At 40.4% G+C, this 20,253-nt stretch overlaps 1 protein-coding gene across 2 annotated transcripts in view; it reads left to right on the top strand.

Annotated features, from left to right (window-relative positions):
• usp24 (ubiquitin specific peptidase 24) overlaps positions 1-20,253 on the top strand; it is a 200,138-nt gene that overhangs the window by 90,005 nt on the left and 89,880 nt on the right. The window contains exons 26-33 of one of the 2 annotated variants that reach the window (XM_078560934.1): positions 1,515-1,613; positions 6,311-6,469; positions 7,038-7,123; positions 7,769-7,862; positions 9,965-10,126; positions 11,021-11,118; positions 17,876-17,971; positions 19,916-20,147. In XM_078560934.1, the coding sequence (XP_078417060.1) occupies positions 1,515-1,613; positions 6,311-6,469; positions 7,038-7,123; positions 7,769-7,862; positions 9,965-10,126; positions 11,021-11,118; positions 17,876-17,971; positions 19,916-20,147 (1,026 nt within the window). Of the gene's footprint in view, positions 1-1,514; positions 1,614-6,310; positions 6,470-7,037; positions 7,124-7,768; positions 7,863-9,961; positions 10,127-11,020; positions 11,119-17,875; positions 17,972-19,915; positions 20,148-20,253 lie in introns of both variants that reach the window. The other variant, XM_078560933.1, reaches the window with a different exon arrangement.

Below are 20,253 nucleotides of genomic sequence, written 5' to 3'. Positions count from 1 at the left end.
AGATTTTTGCATTTGTGACCCCACACACAAATATTTCAATCTTCCACAGAAAACCCATATGTTCAGTCAATTGTTTTCTTTCCTCTACTTCTGAAGCTAGGAATGATTTTTACATTTTTATAAAGCCTCTATTTTTCCTCTTAATTTTTAGAGCTTCTTCTTCATTGCCCCTTTATAGGGGGAAGCAAATAAACTCATGTGAAAACTATAATGGGAATTGCAGAAGGCAAATTCTGACTAGGCCAAGATAGCCAGTCCTAGTTTTTGTGGCCCACAGTTTCCTTGACAGACCCTGCGTTTTACTGATTTTGTTTTCTGACCTCAAATTAGCAATTAGTTCCCCATGTGAAGCAAAGCTTTAGGGAAGAATTTGTTCCTTCTATAAATTACAGTGATTAAAAAAAAATGAAAGTTAACAGAAAAGATGTCAAATGATTACAACTTCATAAATCAGAGGAAGGCAACGTAACAAAATTCAAATTAAAAAGAAGGAAATTGCAACCTACGAGAAAGTAAACATTGAATGAAAGGAGGAAAATAAAATGAACATGTACATTAAGAAGAAATATGGTAGTGCAAACCTGACCTGTGCATTTTTATTTGAATTTGTTGCTCGTGTTTTGCTCCACACCTCTAGTAAAAGGAAAGTGAGATTGTTGCTTCCCCTGACGTTAATGAGTGCAAGACGAAAAGCTTGGACAAGATGTCTTTTTTCAGCAATATGAAAGAAAGATTTTGGAGATCTAGTCAATATTAGTAATTTAAAGGGTATGGTACACTCAAAAATCTAGGCATTTTGGATACTAAAAGCATTATGCTGTTCGCATAATGTCATTTTGTATTGTCATGTTTTATTTGCAGATCTCAAAGAAAACTGAGTTGTACCTGAATTTAATTAAGCACCTCCATGCTAGAGGATTCACAAAAGCTGTCCAAATGGCTTGACCTTCTATGGTATAGTTCAAATAAATGAAATAGTGAATGATTGGGAGTGCAGATTGTTGAGACCAGTCAAAGCTGTGGATTTTAAAGGTTGATTTAAAAACATTATGGAAGTGATGAGGTTAATCTTACATTCAACAACACATTGAAACATTGGGCTCTTCAGCTTGCAATGATAACTCGTTGGCAGCCTAGAGAAGTGGATGCTATCAAAGCATTTGCTGCACTGGCAGCGTCATAGGGATTAAACTGTTAGTCCTATAAAGAGTATTTTGATTTTTTGAGCCTGATCTGATTCTAGTTTGTCATAATATGGTTGGCAAAATGTTGCATTTTTCTTTCCAGCTTTAGTTCAAATCTGACTTCATATGTAACATAATCATTGCTTATCTAAGCCTCCTCAGTAAAATATTTTGATTAGAATTTGTCCAGTTGGCCAGGTTAAGGTCAGTAGTGTCTGAAATTTAACCATATTTATTGGACACGACCTATCTCAACCAAGTATGCCAGTTTTCCTTTTGACATATGTTTAGCTAGTACCTAATTATAATGACATTGTGCCCACTTTACAGGCTCACAGCAACGAGACTATTGGGAGTGTCAGGTGGAAGATAGTATCGCAGGTCAACTGTCCTTTGGAAAACTTGCAAATATTTGCCAATGATAGTTTGGTGAGTAAAGAAAAAATGAGGAAAAATAATCAAGCCAGAGATGAAAATTTGACTTGAGGTCTGTATTACGTTTGGTTAGGAATGGGGAGAAGGTTTTGGATCTATGGACACCATCATTTTATTAATTGGTATTAAATTTCTACATCAGGAGGGAGTGTTTTAATTTCCACATTTTTTCAAAAACAAATTGCTGTCATGAGGTGGGCAATACCATATCTGTTGCCTCTCCCAATCAATGCTCCCCCTTTTTTTGTTGTGCCTATTCATTCAAGTGCATGGGTCTTTAAAATTGTTTTTGTGTACAGATGGTAACTTAAAGGAGCTGACATGTGCCCAGCCTGGACGGAGCAACATTTAAGAATGTGGCCATGTTGAACTATCCCTCCTCAGCCTTTTTGTTTTAAAATATCTGCAGCCTTTGACACAGTTGACTTCACCATCTTCCTCCAAAGCCTCTTCTCCATCACCCAGCTGAGTGGAACTGCCCTTGCTTGGTTCATTCTTACCTATCAAATCACAGCCAGAGAATCATCTGCATTGGATTGTATTCTCACTCCCACATCATTGCCTCTGAAGTCTCCCAAGGATCTATCCTTGGCCCACTCCTATTGCTCCTCAGTGACATCATCCAAAAAAAAAGCATCAGTTTCCACATGTATGCTTACAACAGCCAGTTCTACCTTGCCACCACCTCTCTTGACCCCTCCACTGTCCCTAAATTATCAGACTGCTTATCCAAAATCTAGTACTGGATGAGGAGAAATTTCTTCGAACAGAATATTAGAAAGACCAAAGTTATTGCCATCGCTATCCACCACAAATTCTGCTCCCTAACCACTGACTCTACCTCCTTTTCTGATAACTATCTGAGGCTGAACCAGACTGTTTGCAACCTTGGTGTCATATTTAACCCCAAGATGTGCTTCCAACCACATATCCATGTCATCAAACTGAGATTGCCTATTTCCACATGAATAATATCGCACAAATATCAGGTCAGCCACTGAAACATTCATTCATGCCTTTGTTAAGTCTATACACGACTCTTCCAATGCACACCTGGCCAGTCTCCCACATTCTATCATCCATAATCTTGAGGTCATACAAAATTTTGCTGCCCATGTCCAAACTCATACCAAGCTCTGATTCTGTTCATCCATCACCCATGTACTCACTGAACTATATTGGCTCCCGATCAAGCAATTTAAGAATTTTCATCCTTATTTTCAAATCCTTCCCTGGCATCCACCCTCTCTCTCTATCATGCAACTCTTCAAGATATTAGCTCGTCCAATTCTGCCCTCCTGCGCATACCCACTTATAATCACTCCACCATTGGCAGTTATGCCATCAGCTGCCAGTGCCCCAGAAGCTCTGGAATTCGGTTCCTAAACCTTTCTGCCTCTCTTCCTTTCTTTATGACCTTTGTTAAAACGTACCTCTTTGATCAAGCTTTTTGTCATCTGCCCTAATAATCTCATCATGTGGCCCAGTGTCAAATTTTTTGTTTCCACTCCTATGAAGTACCTTGGGACATTTTTCTACATTAAAAGACACTAAATCAATGCAAGTTGTTGTTCCTCAGAAGCTTCTGACACTGGGATCAGTTTTATGCTCCTCTGCACCACCTCAAAGGCAGGCCTGTGGAGCTAGTTCACAATCATGATCTTGTTGATGATGGAACAGGCTCGAGGGGCTAAATGGCCTAGTTCTGTTCCTATCCTATAATAACAGAATATGCTAGAAATACTCAGCTGCTCAGGCAGCATCGGTGGAGAGAGAAATATTTAAAGTTGCAGGGCTATGACCTTTTATCAGAATCTGTTCCTATGTTCATGGATTTGAATGGGCGCTTTGCATTGCTGACGAGAAGTGGATAAAATCAAGATCTAGCCTGATGAGAGCATCTGAGCTACCTTCTTAGATTGCATTGCCAATTTAACTCATTTGCCTTGAGTTTCTGAACCAAGTCATTGAAAGTTAGAAACAGCAGTGATTCCAACACTGATTCCTAGACCATCCTATTTAATATTCTTCTTTTATGTTGGCCAGAATTCCTAATAAACAGATTGTTACGAAAATTTGCAACATCATTTTACATGTATGAATGTATTTGTTTCCACTTTAGAACTCAGGTTTAATCAATGCTTGGCTATGTTATGGAAAGGGAAAGCAGCCTGCTGTAAGTTAGTATCTTTGCCATTTGTTGGGATAGATAGAGCAAAGCAATCCCACAACTAACGGATCAGATCAAAGCTCTGCAGTCTTGCTACATCCAGTTGTGAATGGTGGTGGGCAATCAAACAACTAACAGCAGGAGGAGGCTGCACAAATATCCCCATCCTCAATGATGGTGAAGCCCAGCACATCAGTGCAAAAGATGAGGCTAAAGCATTTGCAACCATCTTCAGCCAGAAGTGCTGAGTGGATGATCCACCCCAACCTCCTCCAGAAGTGCCCAGCATCACAAATGCCAGTCTTCAGCCAGTTCATTCCATTCAATCCAAGTGATATAAAGAAATGGCTGAAGGCACTGGATAGTGCAAAGGCTATGGCCCCATTCCGGCAATAGTACTGAAGACATAGAAAATAGGAGCAGGAGTAGGCCATTCGGCCCTTCGAGCCTGCTCCACCATTCATTATGATCATGGCTGATCATCCAACTCAATAGCCTGCTCCCGCTTTCTCCCCATATCCTTTGATCCCTTTCGCCCCAAGAGCTATATCTAACTCCTTCTTGAAAACATACAATGTTATGGCCTCAACTACGTTCTGTGGTAGCAAATTCCACAGGCTCATCACTCCCTGGGTGAGGAAATTTCTCCTCATCTCAGTCCTAAATGGTATACCCCGTATCTTCAGACTGTGACCCCTGGTTCTAGACTCCGTTGCCATTAGGAACACCCCTCCTGCATCTACCCTGTCTAGTCCTGTTAGAATTTTATAGGTTGTTAGAATTTTATAGTGCTCCAGAACTAGCTGTGACCCTAGCCAAGCTGTTCTAGTACAGCTACAACGCTGGCAACAACCCAGCTCTGTGGAAAATTTCCAGGTATGTTCTGTGCCCAAAAAGCAAGACAAATCCAATCTGGACAATTACTGACCCATCAGTCTGCTCGTGATCCATCAGCAAAGTGATGGAAGGCGTCATCAACGGTGCTTTCAAACGGCACTTGCTCAGCTATAACCTGCTCACTGACGCTCAGTTTGGGTTCTGCCAGGGCCACTCAACTCCTAACCTCATTACAGCCTTGGTTCAAACATGGACAAAAGAGCTGAACTCCAGAGATGAGGTGAGCACGACTGCCCTTGACATCCAGGCAGCATTTAACTGTGTGTGGCATCAAGGAGCCCTGGTAAAACTGAAGTCAGGAGGAAAACACTCCACTGGTTGGAGCCGTACCTAGCACAAAAGATGATGATTGTAGTTGTTGAAGGTCAATCATTTCAGTTCTGGGACATCACTGCAGAAGATCCCCAGGGTAGTGTCCTAGGCCCAACCAGCTTCAGCTGTTTCATCAGTGACCTTCCCTCCATCATAAGGTCAGAAATGGAGATGTTCACTAACTGCACAATGTTCAGCACCATTCATGACTCCTCAGATAATGAAGCAGTCCATGTTCATATGCAGCATGACCTGAACAACATTCAAGCTTGGGCTGATAAGTGGCAAGTAACATTCATGCTACACAAGTGCCAGGCAGTGACCATATTCAACAAGAGAACATCTAACCACCTCCCCATGACATTCAATGGCATTACCATCACTGAACCCTCCACCATCAACATCTGGGAGTTACCAGGGGTTACCATTGACCAGAAACTGAACTGGACCAACCATATAAGTACTGTGGCTACAAGAGCAGCTCAGCGGCTGGGAATTCTGTGTTGAGTAACTCACCACCTGACTCGCCAAAGCCTGTCCACCATCTACAAGGCACAAGTCAGGAGTGTGATGGAATACTGTCCACTTGCCTGAATGGGTGCAGCTCCAACAGCACTCAAGAAGCTTGACACCATTCAGGACAAAGCAACCTGCTTGATTGGCACCCCATCCACCATCCTCAACATTCACTCCCTCCATCACCGATGTACAGTGGCATCAATGTGCTCCATCTACAAGATACACTGCAGCAATTCTCAAAGGCTTCTTTGACAGCACCTTCCAAACCCGTGACCTCGACCACCTAGAAGGACAAGGGCAGCAGATGCATGGGAGCACTGCCAGCAAGTTTCCCTCCAAGCCACTCACTATCCTGACTTGGAACTATGTTGCCGTTCCTTTACTTGTCACTGGGTCAAAATCTTAGAGCTTGCGAACAGCACTGTGGGTGTACCTACACCACATGGACTGCAGCGGTTCAAGAAGGCTGCTCACCTTCTCAGGGCAATTAGGGATGGACAAAAAATGCTGGCCCAGCCAGCGATGCTCCCATGCTGTGAAAGATGAGGGGGAAAAATTGTTGCAAGATAATGTCTCTGGGGAACAAAAAGGAAATGTGCAGGAGTGTTTTACCACTGTTTTTTATGTTTCAATATCTCCCATTTTAAAAAAAAATCAATTCCTCCTTTCCATCCAGTTCTTATTACCTGTTTTACAGTGATAGCAAAGATAAGTCAAGTGGCTTTGTAACCTCATTGTCTTCATTGTGCTGCTTATTTTCTGAAAATGAAAATCATGTGTGTTGTTCTCCTAGCTGACCATGAACAAAGATCAAAAATTGCTCCACCAGCTGGGGTTTTCAGATGAGCAAACATTAACTATAAAGACGCCCGTGATGGGCACAGCATCGGGGAGTTCAGTGGATACATCTGCCAGCAGTGGTGTGTTCAACTCAGCTTATGCTATGGAACAGGTTAGACAAAGTTTATGTAAATTTTACAGGTATTAATTAAAAACAATCAAAATGCCTCGGCATCAAGTTCTTTGAAACTGAGACAGTGAAAGTTGTTGCTTGAGACTGGAGTTTGGCTTTAGGCTCTGGCTTCCATATGTTCATATGAGGCAGTCTGAACCTTAGCCCTTCAATCAACTGAATTGTCCTCAGTTCTCCGCTACAGTGTTTGCAGAGGTGTATTGCTTTCCTGTATTATTTAAAAATGGGATGGCATAACTTTTGGCTGTTGACAGAACGAAAGAGACACATTGTTTAGTGCAAATTATAGTGACCAGAAACCAGTCATAAAGCAGGGCTTTCTAAACATGTGTTTGTGCAGAACATTCTATAATAATTCTATTTAAACCGTTTGTACTTTCTAGTCTTGCATTTTGTAACTTAGTGTAACTTTTCTGTTGAATACACATTCAGTACAGAGCTAAATTTTCCATATTCAAGTGGGATTTAAACTGTTAGAAATTGATGAATATATTTGTTTTGGTCTCTGCTAGCATGTTTCTGACTAGTTTCTTTATCTTTGCAACAGGAGAAGTCACTGCCTGGTGTTGTGATGGCGCTGGTGTGTAATGTGTTTGATATGCTTTACCAGCTTGCCAACCTTGAAGAACCAAGGTGAGATTCTAAAGTTTCAAATAAAATAGTTGTTTATTTGTAATTATATTGTTTCAAAAGCAAAATATTAACAGTCAGGTAGGACCTGTAGAACTATTTTTGATATTTGGGCATTGACAATATTTTACACATGGTTAGTGTGAGAAAGCCCTTTTTACGCATAGTTAGTGTGAGAAACCCCCAATAGTAATTTGCAGTTCTCCATTGAAAGAACAAAGTCCTCACCTTTACTCCGGGCATTTATGTGGCGAGACCACTAGAATTGGTAACTGATGGTATGGGAGTTACAGGCACAGACGTTAAACTTGCTGCACCATGTCGCATATGAGAAAAGGTCAAGCATTGAGGGATCCATAGAACACAAACTGTTCCTACTTTGAGTAGGAGTTGAAATTCAATTCTGTGAAATAAAACAAAAAATCTGTTTTTGTAAAATGCAAGTTCCAAATGTTTTGCACTTGTTTGATATTTTGCTTCATAATCATTTAAAAAGTTTGTAAACACAAAGCAAAGTAAAAAAAAGACAGTATTTGTGCAGAGTGCGAACAAAAAATCCTGCCAACTTACAATGATTGCATTCTGAGGCCACTTCCAACTTTGGTTTGTACTATAGAAAACCTGTTTATTTATCTATTCATCTTTCAGGATAACAGTGCGTGTTAGAAAGTTGCTGTTGTTGGTTCCTACTGATCCAGCCATTCAGGAGGCACTGGATACACTTGATGCTTTAGGCAGGAAAGTAAGTGACTGCAATCTTTTATATTTTCTCAATGTTGTTAAAATTGTTTTTAGATGAAACGCAGCAACCGTCTCCCTTCTTATGATGTGGGAAAATGGGAGCACCCAAGCTGGAGCCTTGAACTTTAAACACAGTAGCTCAGTCCATTAATATTTTGTGCAAGAATCCTGATATTAGCTGGGTCAGTGTAGCATGAAGAAAACCTTTTCTATTTGAAACAACCAAATCTCTAAGAACCATAACCAACAATATTGTCAGTGGGTCCATGCACAGAGAAAGTGAATACTAACCATGCTATAACAAAGAGCAAGAAATTATAAAATTCTTACCTCCATATAAAGAACATGCTCGACCTCCCATTTCAGACACCAACTCTATGGTAGCTTGACTACAATAGCCCAAGAAAGAACCATCCATCCTCTGACTAGCTCCGTCTAAGCAACTTTGAAACAAATTAGGGTAAAGTTCTACCAGCAAAAAAGGTCATTTAGGTACAATACCGTGCTTATGGAGTAGTATAACCCTTCAGATCAGCCCTAACTTTCATATTAACAATTGTATGGAATTAAAATCCCTTTGTGAATACAGTACAGCTTTTGACGTTTAAAGCACGTAAATAAAATCCTTTCCTGAAACAAGTTACCTCATTTGATAAATATAAATAATCCAAGCAATTTTTAAAAATTTTTTTATGTGACTTCGCTGGCAAGTCCAGCATTTGTTGCCCATCCCTAATTGCCCTTGAACTGAGTGGCTTGATGGGCCATTTCAGAGGGAGTTAAGAGTAAACCATTTTGCTGTGGACCTGGAGTCACGTGTAGGCTAGACCAGGTAAGGATGACAGCTTTCCTTTCTTGAAGGCCATTAGTGAACCAGATGAGTTTTTATGACAATTGATGAGTTTCATGGTCACCATTGCGGAGACTAGTTTTATATTCCAGATTTATTAACTGAATTTAAATTCCACCAGCTGCAGTAGTGGGATTTGAACCCATGTCCCCAGAGTATTAGCCTGGGTCTCTGGATTACTAGTCCGCTGACATTATCACTACATCAACATCTCCCTCGCAGTATATATACACTGCCTATTTCATGATCTATGCAATGGGTTTGCCCAGTTCATAAAATGGGTTCTACCAGTGCCCATTTCATGAAATGGGCAGTTTCACAAATTGGGTGTAACACACAAAATAAGTATATATCAATGTCATGACAGGAATTATCAATTACTTCCAAACATTTTCTATTTCTGTCCTGATCAAATGTTATATTTAGAGAGATATCAACTCCCCTGTGGTTGGATGATCATGAAACACTGTCCTTGCCTAATTTTTAGCTTTGCTAGATAAGCATGCTTATTTCAGGGTCAATATCCTTAACAAAAGTTGACCTGGTTCAAGTTTCCCTGGGGCTTTGATTGCAGCCCTGTGGAATTTGGGGATTAAAGATGTATGTTCCTATAATGAAGTGTGTCTTTTTACCTGCTTCATCTGTGATTTCAAAAGTGCAGCGCAAATATTTTCTTTTTCAGGGGTTTATGTGAGTCACAGATGAGTTGCAGGACTGAGTATCAGTGACTGTTGAGGATCTGCAAAATCTCTTTTTTTAAAATAATTTTGTATCATGAAACTTGGTAGTTTTTGGGGCCTCTGATTAAACCTCTACCTTTGAATGACAAAAAAATTTAAAATATAATGCTTAGAAATATAACCCCACCCCCTGCCGTGTGTCTCACACACGACACACCTGGAGAATGAGTGTAGTTCCAGGCACCTCGTATCTTGGTGTCAAACATATCCAGTTGCTCCTACTTATACCTGATTCTCATCAAATCAGCTGGACGTACCATTTGTTGTGTCAATCTATCTCCCTTGCTGATTTTTTCAAAAGATTATTGAGTGGACTTGTATGGGCTTGTACTTGTATGCAGCAGAGGCTGGGGAGAACACATACCTACCCCAAAGTACCTCATGCCAAGTTATTGCAGAGTTTATTTTGCCTGGATGGCAGATTGTTCATTACATGGACTCAGAAATGCGTTCAGAGAATGAGGACATGCAGAATAGCAGGTTTAAACTGAGGATTGATTTTATCCTTAGCAGAAAACATTGCTGACTGATTCAAGTCACCAAACATCGAAGTCACCCTCACTTTCTTCGAAGCAACAGCATCAGCATCAGCCTAGTGCAAACACCATTTTGGAGAGTTTGTTCAGATCATCGGCACCAGGGATGTCCACCTTCAGAGTACTGTATAACCTAGAGGTATGTATTCGTCAAATTGGAAAACTTTTGGATTACTTGCAATAGACTAGATCATCTTGTGGCAACTTTCTGTGAAGGTTTTTTCATGCTGCCGTGTTGACTCATTAAAGCTTCGTTATATATGGAGTTAATTTCCATCATAGCTGATGTTTGTAGCATCCACCCATTCTAACTCTGATTCCATTTTGTTCTCAGAAACTTGAGAAGGCATCAGCTACATCCCCCTCCCTAAACCATGTTAAAAGGATAGATTCTTTTTTATTCTGCTCAAAAATGGATTTATCAGCAACTTTCCAATAGAAGTTAGCTCATTTTAAGCAGAAACCATAATGGTTTAAATTGAAATTGTAATGTTGGCTGGTTTTAATTCCCTATGTCGGCGTTTTCTCTTGGATGTCCTTCAGTTTGATTGTACAAATAAATCATTCATAAACTCCCAAGCAGTGAAGGTAATCCCGGGGACTGCATTGGGTAGGAACAGTAAGCTCCTAAACCTGTTGAAAAAGTGCATTAATTGACCTGTGCATATCTCACAGGTTCAACCTTCTGACAAAAATAGTTCGATCTGATGCAATGTTCCTCAAGTCTTCCATTTTCGCCTTACATCTTGAAAGGCATCAAACTAATTGCGAATTACTTCTTTCAATTTTGGATATTTTATTGACACGATGAAAAACATCTTCAACAAAAACATGCAATACTTTTTCTACTTATTTTATGCATTGGTTCTTGGCCCACACCTACAATGCTCAAGAATGTGAAATTGCCACTTCCTTGACTAATTTCCAGCCTTTATTCACTCCGCTCATTGAAAATATATGTGCGTATTGCCTGTTGTTGGTGGAGAAAATCATTTGGTTACTGCTGATTTAATCTTTTATGCTGTTCATGCAGGTTCTCAGTTCCAAGCTGATGCCTACATCAGATGATGAGATGGCAAGAAACTGTGCTAAATCGTTCTGTGAAAATTTCCTTAAAGCAGGGGGTTTAAGGTTTGTATGTGTACATGTATTATTTTGTTCCCAGCTTTTTCCCATTGCCTTTTTTATTCCACCTGCCAAACAAGCACCATAAAACAAAACTTGATCCAACTGATTTTATTTTCTCCATTTGTTAGGATATATTTTTGTGGTTAGATTACTCATTAACAAAGACTTCAAATTTCAGGAGTATGCTACGTTTAAGTAACTTGAGTAAAAGGAACTGCCTGACTTAATGTTTCAATGTTAACGTAACAAATGAGGAGGTGAAATTGTACTCTGCCAATTTGCTTTTCAATAGAATCTGTTGTCAGATGCATTCTTGGAGTTTGAAACCAGAATTGATAAAGCTTTAAAATTTTGAAGGGTAGACCCTACTTGAATAATCTGCTTAAAACTTCAAATTTAGTTTTTGTTGTGAAAACTTGATGTGGCCTCTATAGTATTGGCAGGAACATACTTCAATAATTGTGCTGAATACTAAACTGTCTTGTTGTTTTTCTGATGTATCACTGCAATAATACATATTTTCCCTCTATTTGTTTACCCCCATATAAATAGCCTAACATCCAAATATGATGAGAACATCAGAACTCCATCTTTTCAAGCAGCTTTCACCACAAGTATCAACTATAGCATACCGCTTCTTCCCTTAAGCTGTGTATTCCCTCAATCACTGGCCTCATTCATTCAGGCATTCTTTTTGGCACATTCCATACTTAGTATACCAAGAGATTTATTTTCATAGGAACATAGGAGCAGGAGAAGGCCATTTGGCCCCTTGAGCCTGCTCCACCATTCAATAAGATCAAGGCTGATTTGGCTGTGATCTCAACTCTACTTTCCCGATTGCCCCCCCTCCCCCATAACATTTGACTCCTTTGTCTATCAAGAATCTGCCTTGAATAAATTCAATGACCCAGCCTCCACTGCTCTCTGGGGGAAGGGCATTGCACATACTAATGACCCTTGGAGAAACAAATTACCCTCATTTCGGCCTTAAAAGGGAAACCTCTTATTCTTAAACTAGGCCCCTTAGTTCTAGTCTCCCCCACAAGTGGAAACATCCTCCCGCTATCTACCCTGTCAAGTCCCCTCAGGATCTTATATGTATCAATAAGATCACTTCTCATGCCTCTAAACTCCAATGGGTATCAACCAAAGCTGTTCAACCTTTCTTCTTAGGATAAGCCCTTCATCCCAGGAGTGGGTCGAGTGAAACTTCTCTGTATTGCTTCTAACACAGTTATATCTTTTTTTCAAATGAGATGAAAACTGTACACAGTATTCCAGATGTGGTCTCACTAGTCCCCTGTACAGCTGCATAAAACATTCCTACTTTTATATTCCATTTCCCTTGCAAAAAATGGCAACATTCTATTTGCCGCCTTAATCAATTGCTGTACTTGCATACTAACTTTTTGTGATTCACGTACCAGGGCACCCAGATCCCTCTGTACCACAGAGTCCTGTAATCTCTCTCTCCATTTAAATAGTATACTGCTTTTCTATTATTTCTGCCAAAGTGGACAAGTTCACATTTTACCAGAGTGGTCCATTTACCAAACTTTTGCCCACTCACTTACCTGTCTACATCCCTTTGCAGACACCTTACGTCCTCTTGACAACTTACTTCGTACCTATCTTGTCATTGGCAAATTTAACTACTATACATTTGATGGCTTCATCCAAATCATTGATGTAGATTGTAAATAGTTGAGGCCCCAGCACTGATCCCTGTTACAATTACAGCTTGCCAAGCCATAAAAAAACCCAGCTATCTCTGCTTCCTGTTAGCTAATCGATCCTTTATCCATGTTAATATGTTACCCCCTACACCATGTTCTCTTATCCATGTAGTGACCTTTGATATGGCACATTATCAAAAGTCATTTGGAAATCTAAGTACACCACATCTACAGGTTCCCCTTGTTGTGAAGTATCTAAAGACACTCGACACAAAGTCAGTTGTAGGTAAAGCAGGCTGCAGTTTATTCAATACAAGTATGCATACAGGAGAATGCTCTCAGAATGTTCTAAGAGGCAATTCAAAGATACAGTTTCCTTCAGTTATTTATACCACCTTTGTGATACCTCATCATTAACTCTCAATGTTCTTGTATGCCTTGTTCAGTACGTCTGCAATTACAGATGAGTTTACAAAATAGTCACGGATGACGTGATATTTAATACAAACTATGCCTACAGTTCAGTGAATCATGAACTTTGCCTTATCTATTCTGACGATTTACTACTTTGCCCAGTCATCTGCTTATCTTGGCAGTACTCAAGTTCTCTACTACCAAACAACTACTTAAGAGGTTGTTAGAGACTGCTAACCTGGTGAGTCTTCTCACTTAGTTGATCCTACTCGAAATACATTTTAAAGGAGGACTTTTTTTACACCTTTTTTAGACTTTTTCTAGTTTTAAGTACAAGCTGGGCTACCCACTCTACGCCTGGAAAATCAAGGTATAAAAGTTTCAAACAAGATTAAATATTTTTATGAAGTGATAAGCTGAGATTTTTGCCCTATGGGCATATGGACTAAATATCCAGTAGATTTCATTCAGCAATTCAGTTCGTTACCTTCTTTCACACAACTGTTTCAATTAACATTTTAAATTCCACAAATACTATACCTAAATTTGCACATTAGTATGTTCAAAACCATTATTTGACCCCAAAAAATCCTTTTCACAATGAATTTACTTTCATTTAAGTAAAGCTACTTGACTTAGCTTGACTAATTTAATTAGATGCAATTTTAACTACATGATTTCCACTAATGACTCTCTACATCCCCAGTGTCACTTTTAAAATCTTCAGGATCAAAACCTACATCTATTTGTCAGTGTTTGTTAATATTCTGAATACCTCATCATCAGTGCCAGGCAACATCTGTACTATCAGTCATTTTCAGTGTCTGTATTTTCATTATTTGTGGAAACATTAACTATTTCATGATGGGGCACATTAAAATTTCTTCCTTCTTGAGGAAGAATGAAGAGATTTATTGGTGATCCTGCCCAGCTGTTACATTTCTGTTTTATTTCAAGCAGTGTTTAATTTTTGTTGATTCCATAAGAACATTCAGTGAGTCAGGTGGCTTACTTAAGGTTGACAACTGTACCTTACCATTTGTGCAGCACATTGAAGGTGTATCCTTTTCCACAATATTCACATGTCTGGAAGATATAATACTGTTATTGGAATTTATTGGAAAATAGTGGTATCTGTGTCAATATGTGTCTGTCTGTGTGTGTGTGTGTGACTTAATTGGATTAAAGGCAGCTGGCCTGAAGGCTTTGATGTAACAGAAGATAAGTTAGGTTTGAAATGTTAAGTAGGTAAACATGGGGGAAGTTTGGAATGTAAGCTGTAAAAGGACATTTGCATTTTTAAATAGCTCAGACTATATTGTTTTCAAAGGAGGGGTGAAATGCGTCACGTAGCCAAGTGAAGTTCAGAAACGGGACAGGACCCCCCACCCCCGGGGGGTTGTGCGGGAGTGGGTGCGAGCGGGCAGGTTCCCAATTGGAACTCCCAGTTGGGGGCGCACCGCCATTTTTCGTGGGCGGGAAAATTGAGGCCCGCCCAGTGTGACATCCGCCAGGAAGCGCTATGTGCTCCTTGTGCGGGCGGGGGGATGGAATCCCTGAGCCAGGAGTGCGCTCTTTTGCGCATGTGTGCGAAAGAGCACACGGACCTCCGAGGCAAAGTGCTGCCTCAGGGAGATTGGCTCAGGTTTGAAAATTTCAATAAAGAAGGCGGAAAAAAATTACTGACATGTCCACTCATCCCGCCCATGGATGAGGTTTCATGTTTTTTCAGAAGCCCGCCTGGGCTCCCGGCCTGCCCACCAACTTTAAGGTTAGACGGGTAGGTCCATTAATCATGTTAATTACTTTTTTAATGGCCTTAAAAGGCCCTTGACAGTTCGGTGGGCGCACAGCCTAACGGAAAATCTAAATGACGCGGGGTGACGTCAGGACGCACGCCCGACGTCACCCCACGTCATTTTACGCATCGGCGAGCAGGCCCTGCTCGCCGAACAGAAGATTCTGCCCAGTGTGTTTATTTTTCCCAAAGATTACTGGTAAAGTTGGTGTTATGATAAATTCTTATGATCAGGGAGGTAAAGTCCAAAAACATAGTGAAACATTGGGAATTTGCATTCAAAGGGCAAAATATGGATGAAGGAGAAAAGACTGTGCAAGAGAAGGCATTTTAAGACCTAACAAATATGAAACGCCGTCAGCATCTAAGTCTCAAGCAGCTGTCTACAGAGAACTGAAGTTAAGGAAACTCACTTTGATTTGGATTGTTCAGGATATCATGGTTCTTTGCCTGGGCCTTTTAAAATCTATGTATTTTACTGTTGCCTTAATGGAGGTGCAACTGGGAGCCAGATTATTTAAGGGATTTGGAAGTTGTTATAGTAGCAATTGTAGACATATGTATATGCTTAAAATCTTTTTTTTAATTCATTCATGGGATATGGGCTTCGCTGCCTGGGCCAGCATTTATTGTCCATCCCTTGTTGCCCTTGAGAAGGTGGTGGTGAGCTGTCTTCTTGAACTGCTGCAGTCCATGTGGTATAGGTGCACCCACAGTGCTGTTAGGAAGGGAGTTCCGGGATTTTGACCCAGCGACAGTGAAGGAACGGCGATATATTTCCAAGTCAGGATGGTGTGTGACTTGGAGGGGAACTTTCAGGTGGCGGTGTTCCCATCTATCTGCTGCCCTTGTCCTTCTAGATGGTAGTGGTTGTGGGTTTGGAAGGTGCTGTCGAAGGAACCTTGGTGAATTCCTGCAGTGCATCTTGTAGATGGTACACACTTCTGCTACTGTGTGTTGGTGGTGGAGTGAGTGAATGTTTATGGATGTGGTGCCAATCAAGCGGGCTGCTTTGTCCTGGACGGTGTCGAGCTTTTTGAGTTTTGTGGGAGTTGCACTTATCCAGGCAAGTGGGGAGTATTCCATCACACTCCTGACTTGTGCCTTGTAGATTGTGGCAGGTTTTGGGAAGTCAGGAGGTGAGTTGCTTGTCACAGGATTCCTAGCCTCTGACCTGCTCTTGTAGCCACAGTATTTATATGGCTAGTCCGGTTCATGTCTGGTCAGTGTAACCCCCAGGATGTTGATAGTGGGCAATTCAGTGATGGTAATGCCATTGAACATAAAGGGGCGATGGTTAGATTCTCTCTTGTTGGAGATGGCCCTTGTGTGGCGCGAATGTTACTTGCCACTTATCAGCCCAAGCCTGGATATTGCCCAGGTCTTGCTGCATTTGGACATGGACTGCTTCAGTATCTGAGGAGACACAATGGTGCTGAACATTGTGCAATCATCAGCAAACATCCCCACTTCTGACCTTATGATGAAAGGAAGGTCATTGATGAAGCAGCTGATGATGGTTGGGCCGAGGACACTACCCTGAGGTACTCTTATTAGTAAATGTTTAGTCTAGTTTTGTAGAAACCTATAAGGCTTGGTGGTCTTATTACTACTGAATTCAGAGCCTGCATCTCGAAACATACAAATTGCAAAAATAGCAGTGGCAGTTGTCTCAAGTTTCCTTCTAAACGCTTACCATCAGCTGTGCCATAATAAGTGCCTCTGATCTACTGCCAATATCATATTCTGTGTCTGACTGAATTGTGTTGAGGATCCATAGGCGAAAGCTTCCTTAAAGAGTCTTGGTCCCTTGCATGCAGCATTGGTGGTTCTTGCATCCTGTTGCTCTTTGTCAAGTTCTTGCCTTCTTGCTCTAATCTCTTCATCTTCCCTTTCTTTAGTTGCTACTTGGTGCTTTCTCTCAACTTTTTGCCTTTTGGCCTAGCCTTTTCACCTTCTCTGGTTCTGCCTGCTGCCTGTTGCTTTCCCTTACCAAGTAATAATGTGTAGGGTCTCAGAACTTAACTTACATGAAACAAAATATGACAAAAAGAACAAATGAAATACAAAAGGGGGATTTGTGATGTAAATTTGTTTAATTCTTTCTTGGACTGCTTGGTTAAGGTTGGTTAAAGCATGTCTGAGTTATGGCATCAGCAGTGACTGTGTAGGCAGAACCATGGGACCTCTTGCTAAGAGGCCAAAACCCATCCAATGGTTAGATGTCAACTCCCTTACAACATGCCCCTTGATCCAAAGTATCATTCCCCCAACTTTGGTGTGTATGTATATAGATAGATCTATAATTGTATCTAATTTCAGTATTTTTTGTATTCAGCATTTTTCTGTATTAGCATCTGTTAACCCATTTAACTTGTTAGTAACTTTGTATATGCATTGCCCTGTCAGTGTTGTACCTGTAGCCTTTTGAGAGACATGAAAACATTGTAGGCATCCATTGTGATCACCAAGGGCACTATGTACTGCAACTGATTAATAACATGCATGGTGCTGCACACACATGTATGAGGATGCAGGTTTTAAGATCGTAAGAGACTTTGATTACTTTTAGGAAACACCCTTTTCACCACAAAACCAAAGCAGAAGTGTTGTGGGAGGGTGGTGTTGGAACATAAAAATGGCATTCCTGAATTCTTTCAGATTGCTCTTTTGTAATTCTGACTATTCTCTGAATTACTTCATTATAAGGCATGTAGGTTACGATTCTATAATGGAAAGCATGTTCAAAATGTTGCTGGTGAGTATGGTTGTGACTTTGCTGCTTTTCTTGGTAATTATCACCCAAAAGACACAGCTGATATTGCTGTTATTGATAAAACTATACATATTTTCATTTCTTATCTTCCAGTTTGGTAGTGAATGTTATGCAAAGAGATTCCATTCCATCTGAGGTGGATTATGAGACGAGGCAGGGAGTTTATTCAATCTGCCTACAGCTTGCAAGGTGAGTCACTCAACAGTAAAGCCATCATCTGCGTAGTGAGCTAGGCTCCCCCAATGGCTGCTAAGGAAGCGAGTAGCAATGTCAGCCAAGAATAAGATCAGGGCCTGATGTGGTGCTTCCCACAGTCAAATAAGATAACAGCACTTTCTGTACAGGTTCATGCAAAAAGTATGGTCACTTGAACGAGATACCAGAGACTGGAGCTCAGAAGCATAGCCCAGTGAGGATTCAAAGCCTTTGAGAAGGGGAAGGGAGGAAACATTTAACTATTTAGTGAGCTGCATTGGAAATCAAGATGTTCTGACCATTCAAAGCAGCAGCATTTGAACACCAACACTTAAAGTACAGTTAAGGGCATATCCACAATACCCAACATTATCACAATTCATTGCTATGAATTAAGACATTTTGTTGTAGCATTTAATAATTGTGATAGAAAATATCTGTTTTCACAGTGTTGTAGATGTAAAATACCTTGTCAAACATTCTTATGAGGCAATTTGATTTGACAAGGATATGCTAATATATTGATTATTTTTACTGGACTAATAAACCAGGTAAAGTGAGATTAAATTCCATGGCAGTTTGGTAATTTGAATTTAATTTACAAAAGAACCTTGAAATAAAAGCTGGCATCAGTAAAAGTGACCACAAAGCTGTGGATTGTCATAAGGAACTCAATTGATTCAGTCATCTTCTTTAGGGAAGAAGACTTGCCATTCTTATCCCAACTAGCCTATATGTGATTCTAGTCTCATACCAAAGTGATTCACTCTTAACTGTCCACTGAAGTGTCCAAGCAAGTACTTCGTTGTATCAAGCCTTTGCACCACCTCTGAGCAGCTAGGGATGGGTAATAATTGCCGTGCTTGCCAACGATGCCCTCATCCTGAGAATGATTTTATTTTAAATAGATTCAGCATCTCGTAACTATAATGAAGATGAGGCTATAACTCAGACTTTTGGAATTATTGAAATCATTCTGAAAATAATTGCTTATAAAACTTCAAAGATAATTGTGCCAGCCAGCTTGGTGTTTGTATTGATGTGTATGATTGTTTTATGCAATAATTAAAGTGACATGGAAGCTAATGGAGGAATTTAGTTTGCAAAGTTTTCAGAAATCTGACCAGCAGTGTGAAGTAGATTCTCACACCTAATCCTTTGTTACATCATTACTGAAAATAACAGTTATCCTGTTGCAGAACTTTGCCATATAAATAATTGTTCAAATTCTTCATCACTGCAATCTGATTGTGTAGGATTTTGATGCGTCAGCCTGCTGAGGCAGGGTGATGGATTCTCAACTGGAGTTTCCTAATTGGGTAGTGGAAATCTGGAACTCAGCACACCCACAAAGGATGTGGATGTTGGGTCAACTGAAACTTTCATGTTTACAATAGATGTTTTTAGGAATGGGTATCAAGGGATGGAAACAAAGATGGGTAAATAGTACATATCAGTAATGACTTAATAGAATGCCAAAATGGCCTGTTCCTACATGGCAAAGTTGCACATTTCAATGGAGTTATCAAGGGAAAGCTCCTAGCAGGGGATGGGTGATGTGGTCTCTGCCAAGGAGAGATAAAATCCAGATGGTGCAACAGTATGGCTGTTTTGAAAGTTCGGGAACAATCGGCCATTCAAAAGCTACAGACTTGGGCAACATAAGTGAGGATGCTTTGGGAATCACAGAAGACTTGAGGGTGTAGGGAAATGTGGCAGAAAACATGCACAGATTTTTACTGCAAATAAACTTTAAACCTGCTTTTTGTCCCTTTCTAGACAGTTTTCACCATCAAAATCCAGTCAAGCTAAAATGATTATATCCTTAAAATAATTTGTGAAACTTGATTTCTTCCCATTTACCCGCTCCACAAAAAGGGCAAAATTTTGTGGCATCATTAGAATCTCAGGGCACTCTATTCTTATTTTTTTCATCAGGTTTCTGTTAGTTGGCCAAACCATGCCTCCCACTTTAGATGATGATTTCCTGAAGGATGGAATGGAAGCATTGTCCTCCCGCCCATTTCGCAATGTCAGTCGGCAGAGCAGTCGACAGTTATCAATGTGTGGCAGCCAAGAAAAATCAACAATGAGACAGATGAGTGTGACCTCAGATCGATCATCTATCAGAATTGAGGAGATTATACCTGCTGCCAGAGTGGCAATACAGGTGAGTAAAGTCAACTCTGTTGATAAGGGTGATGCTGTTGTTATCTGGCACACCAACTTCTACCTTGTAGAAGCTGAGCGCTAACTGTCAGACATTTCTTCCTATC

This window comes from Cetorhinus maximus, chromosome 17 (genome assembly GCF_964194155.1).
Source record: "Cetorhinus maximus chromosome 17, sCetMax3.hap1.1, whole genome shotgun sequence".
Taxonomy (NCBI): Eukaryota; Metazoa; Chordata; class Chondrichthyes; order Lamniformes; family Cetorhinidae; genus Cetorhinus; species Cetorhinus maximus.
Note: the sequence above shows the minus strand (reverse complement) of the source record. Positions and strands in the feature narration are given on the sequence as shown.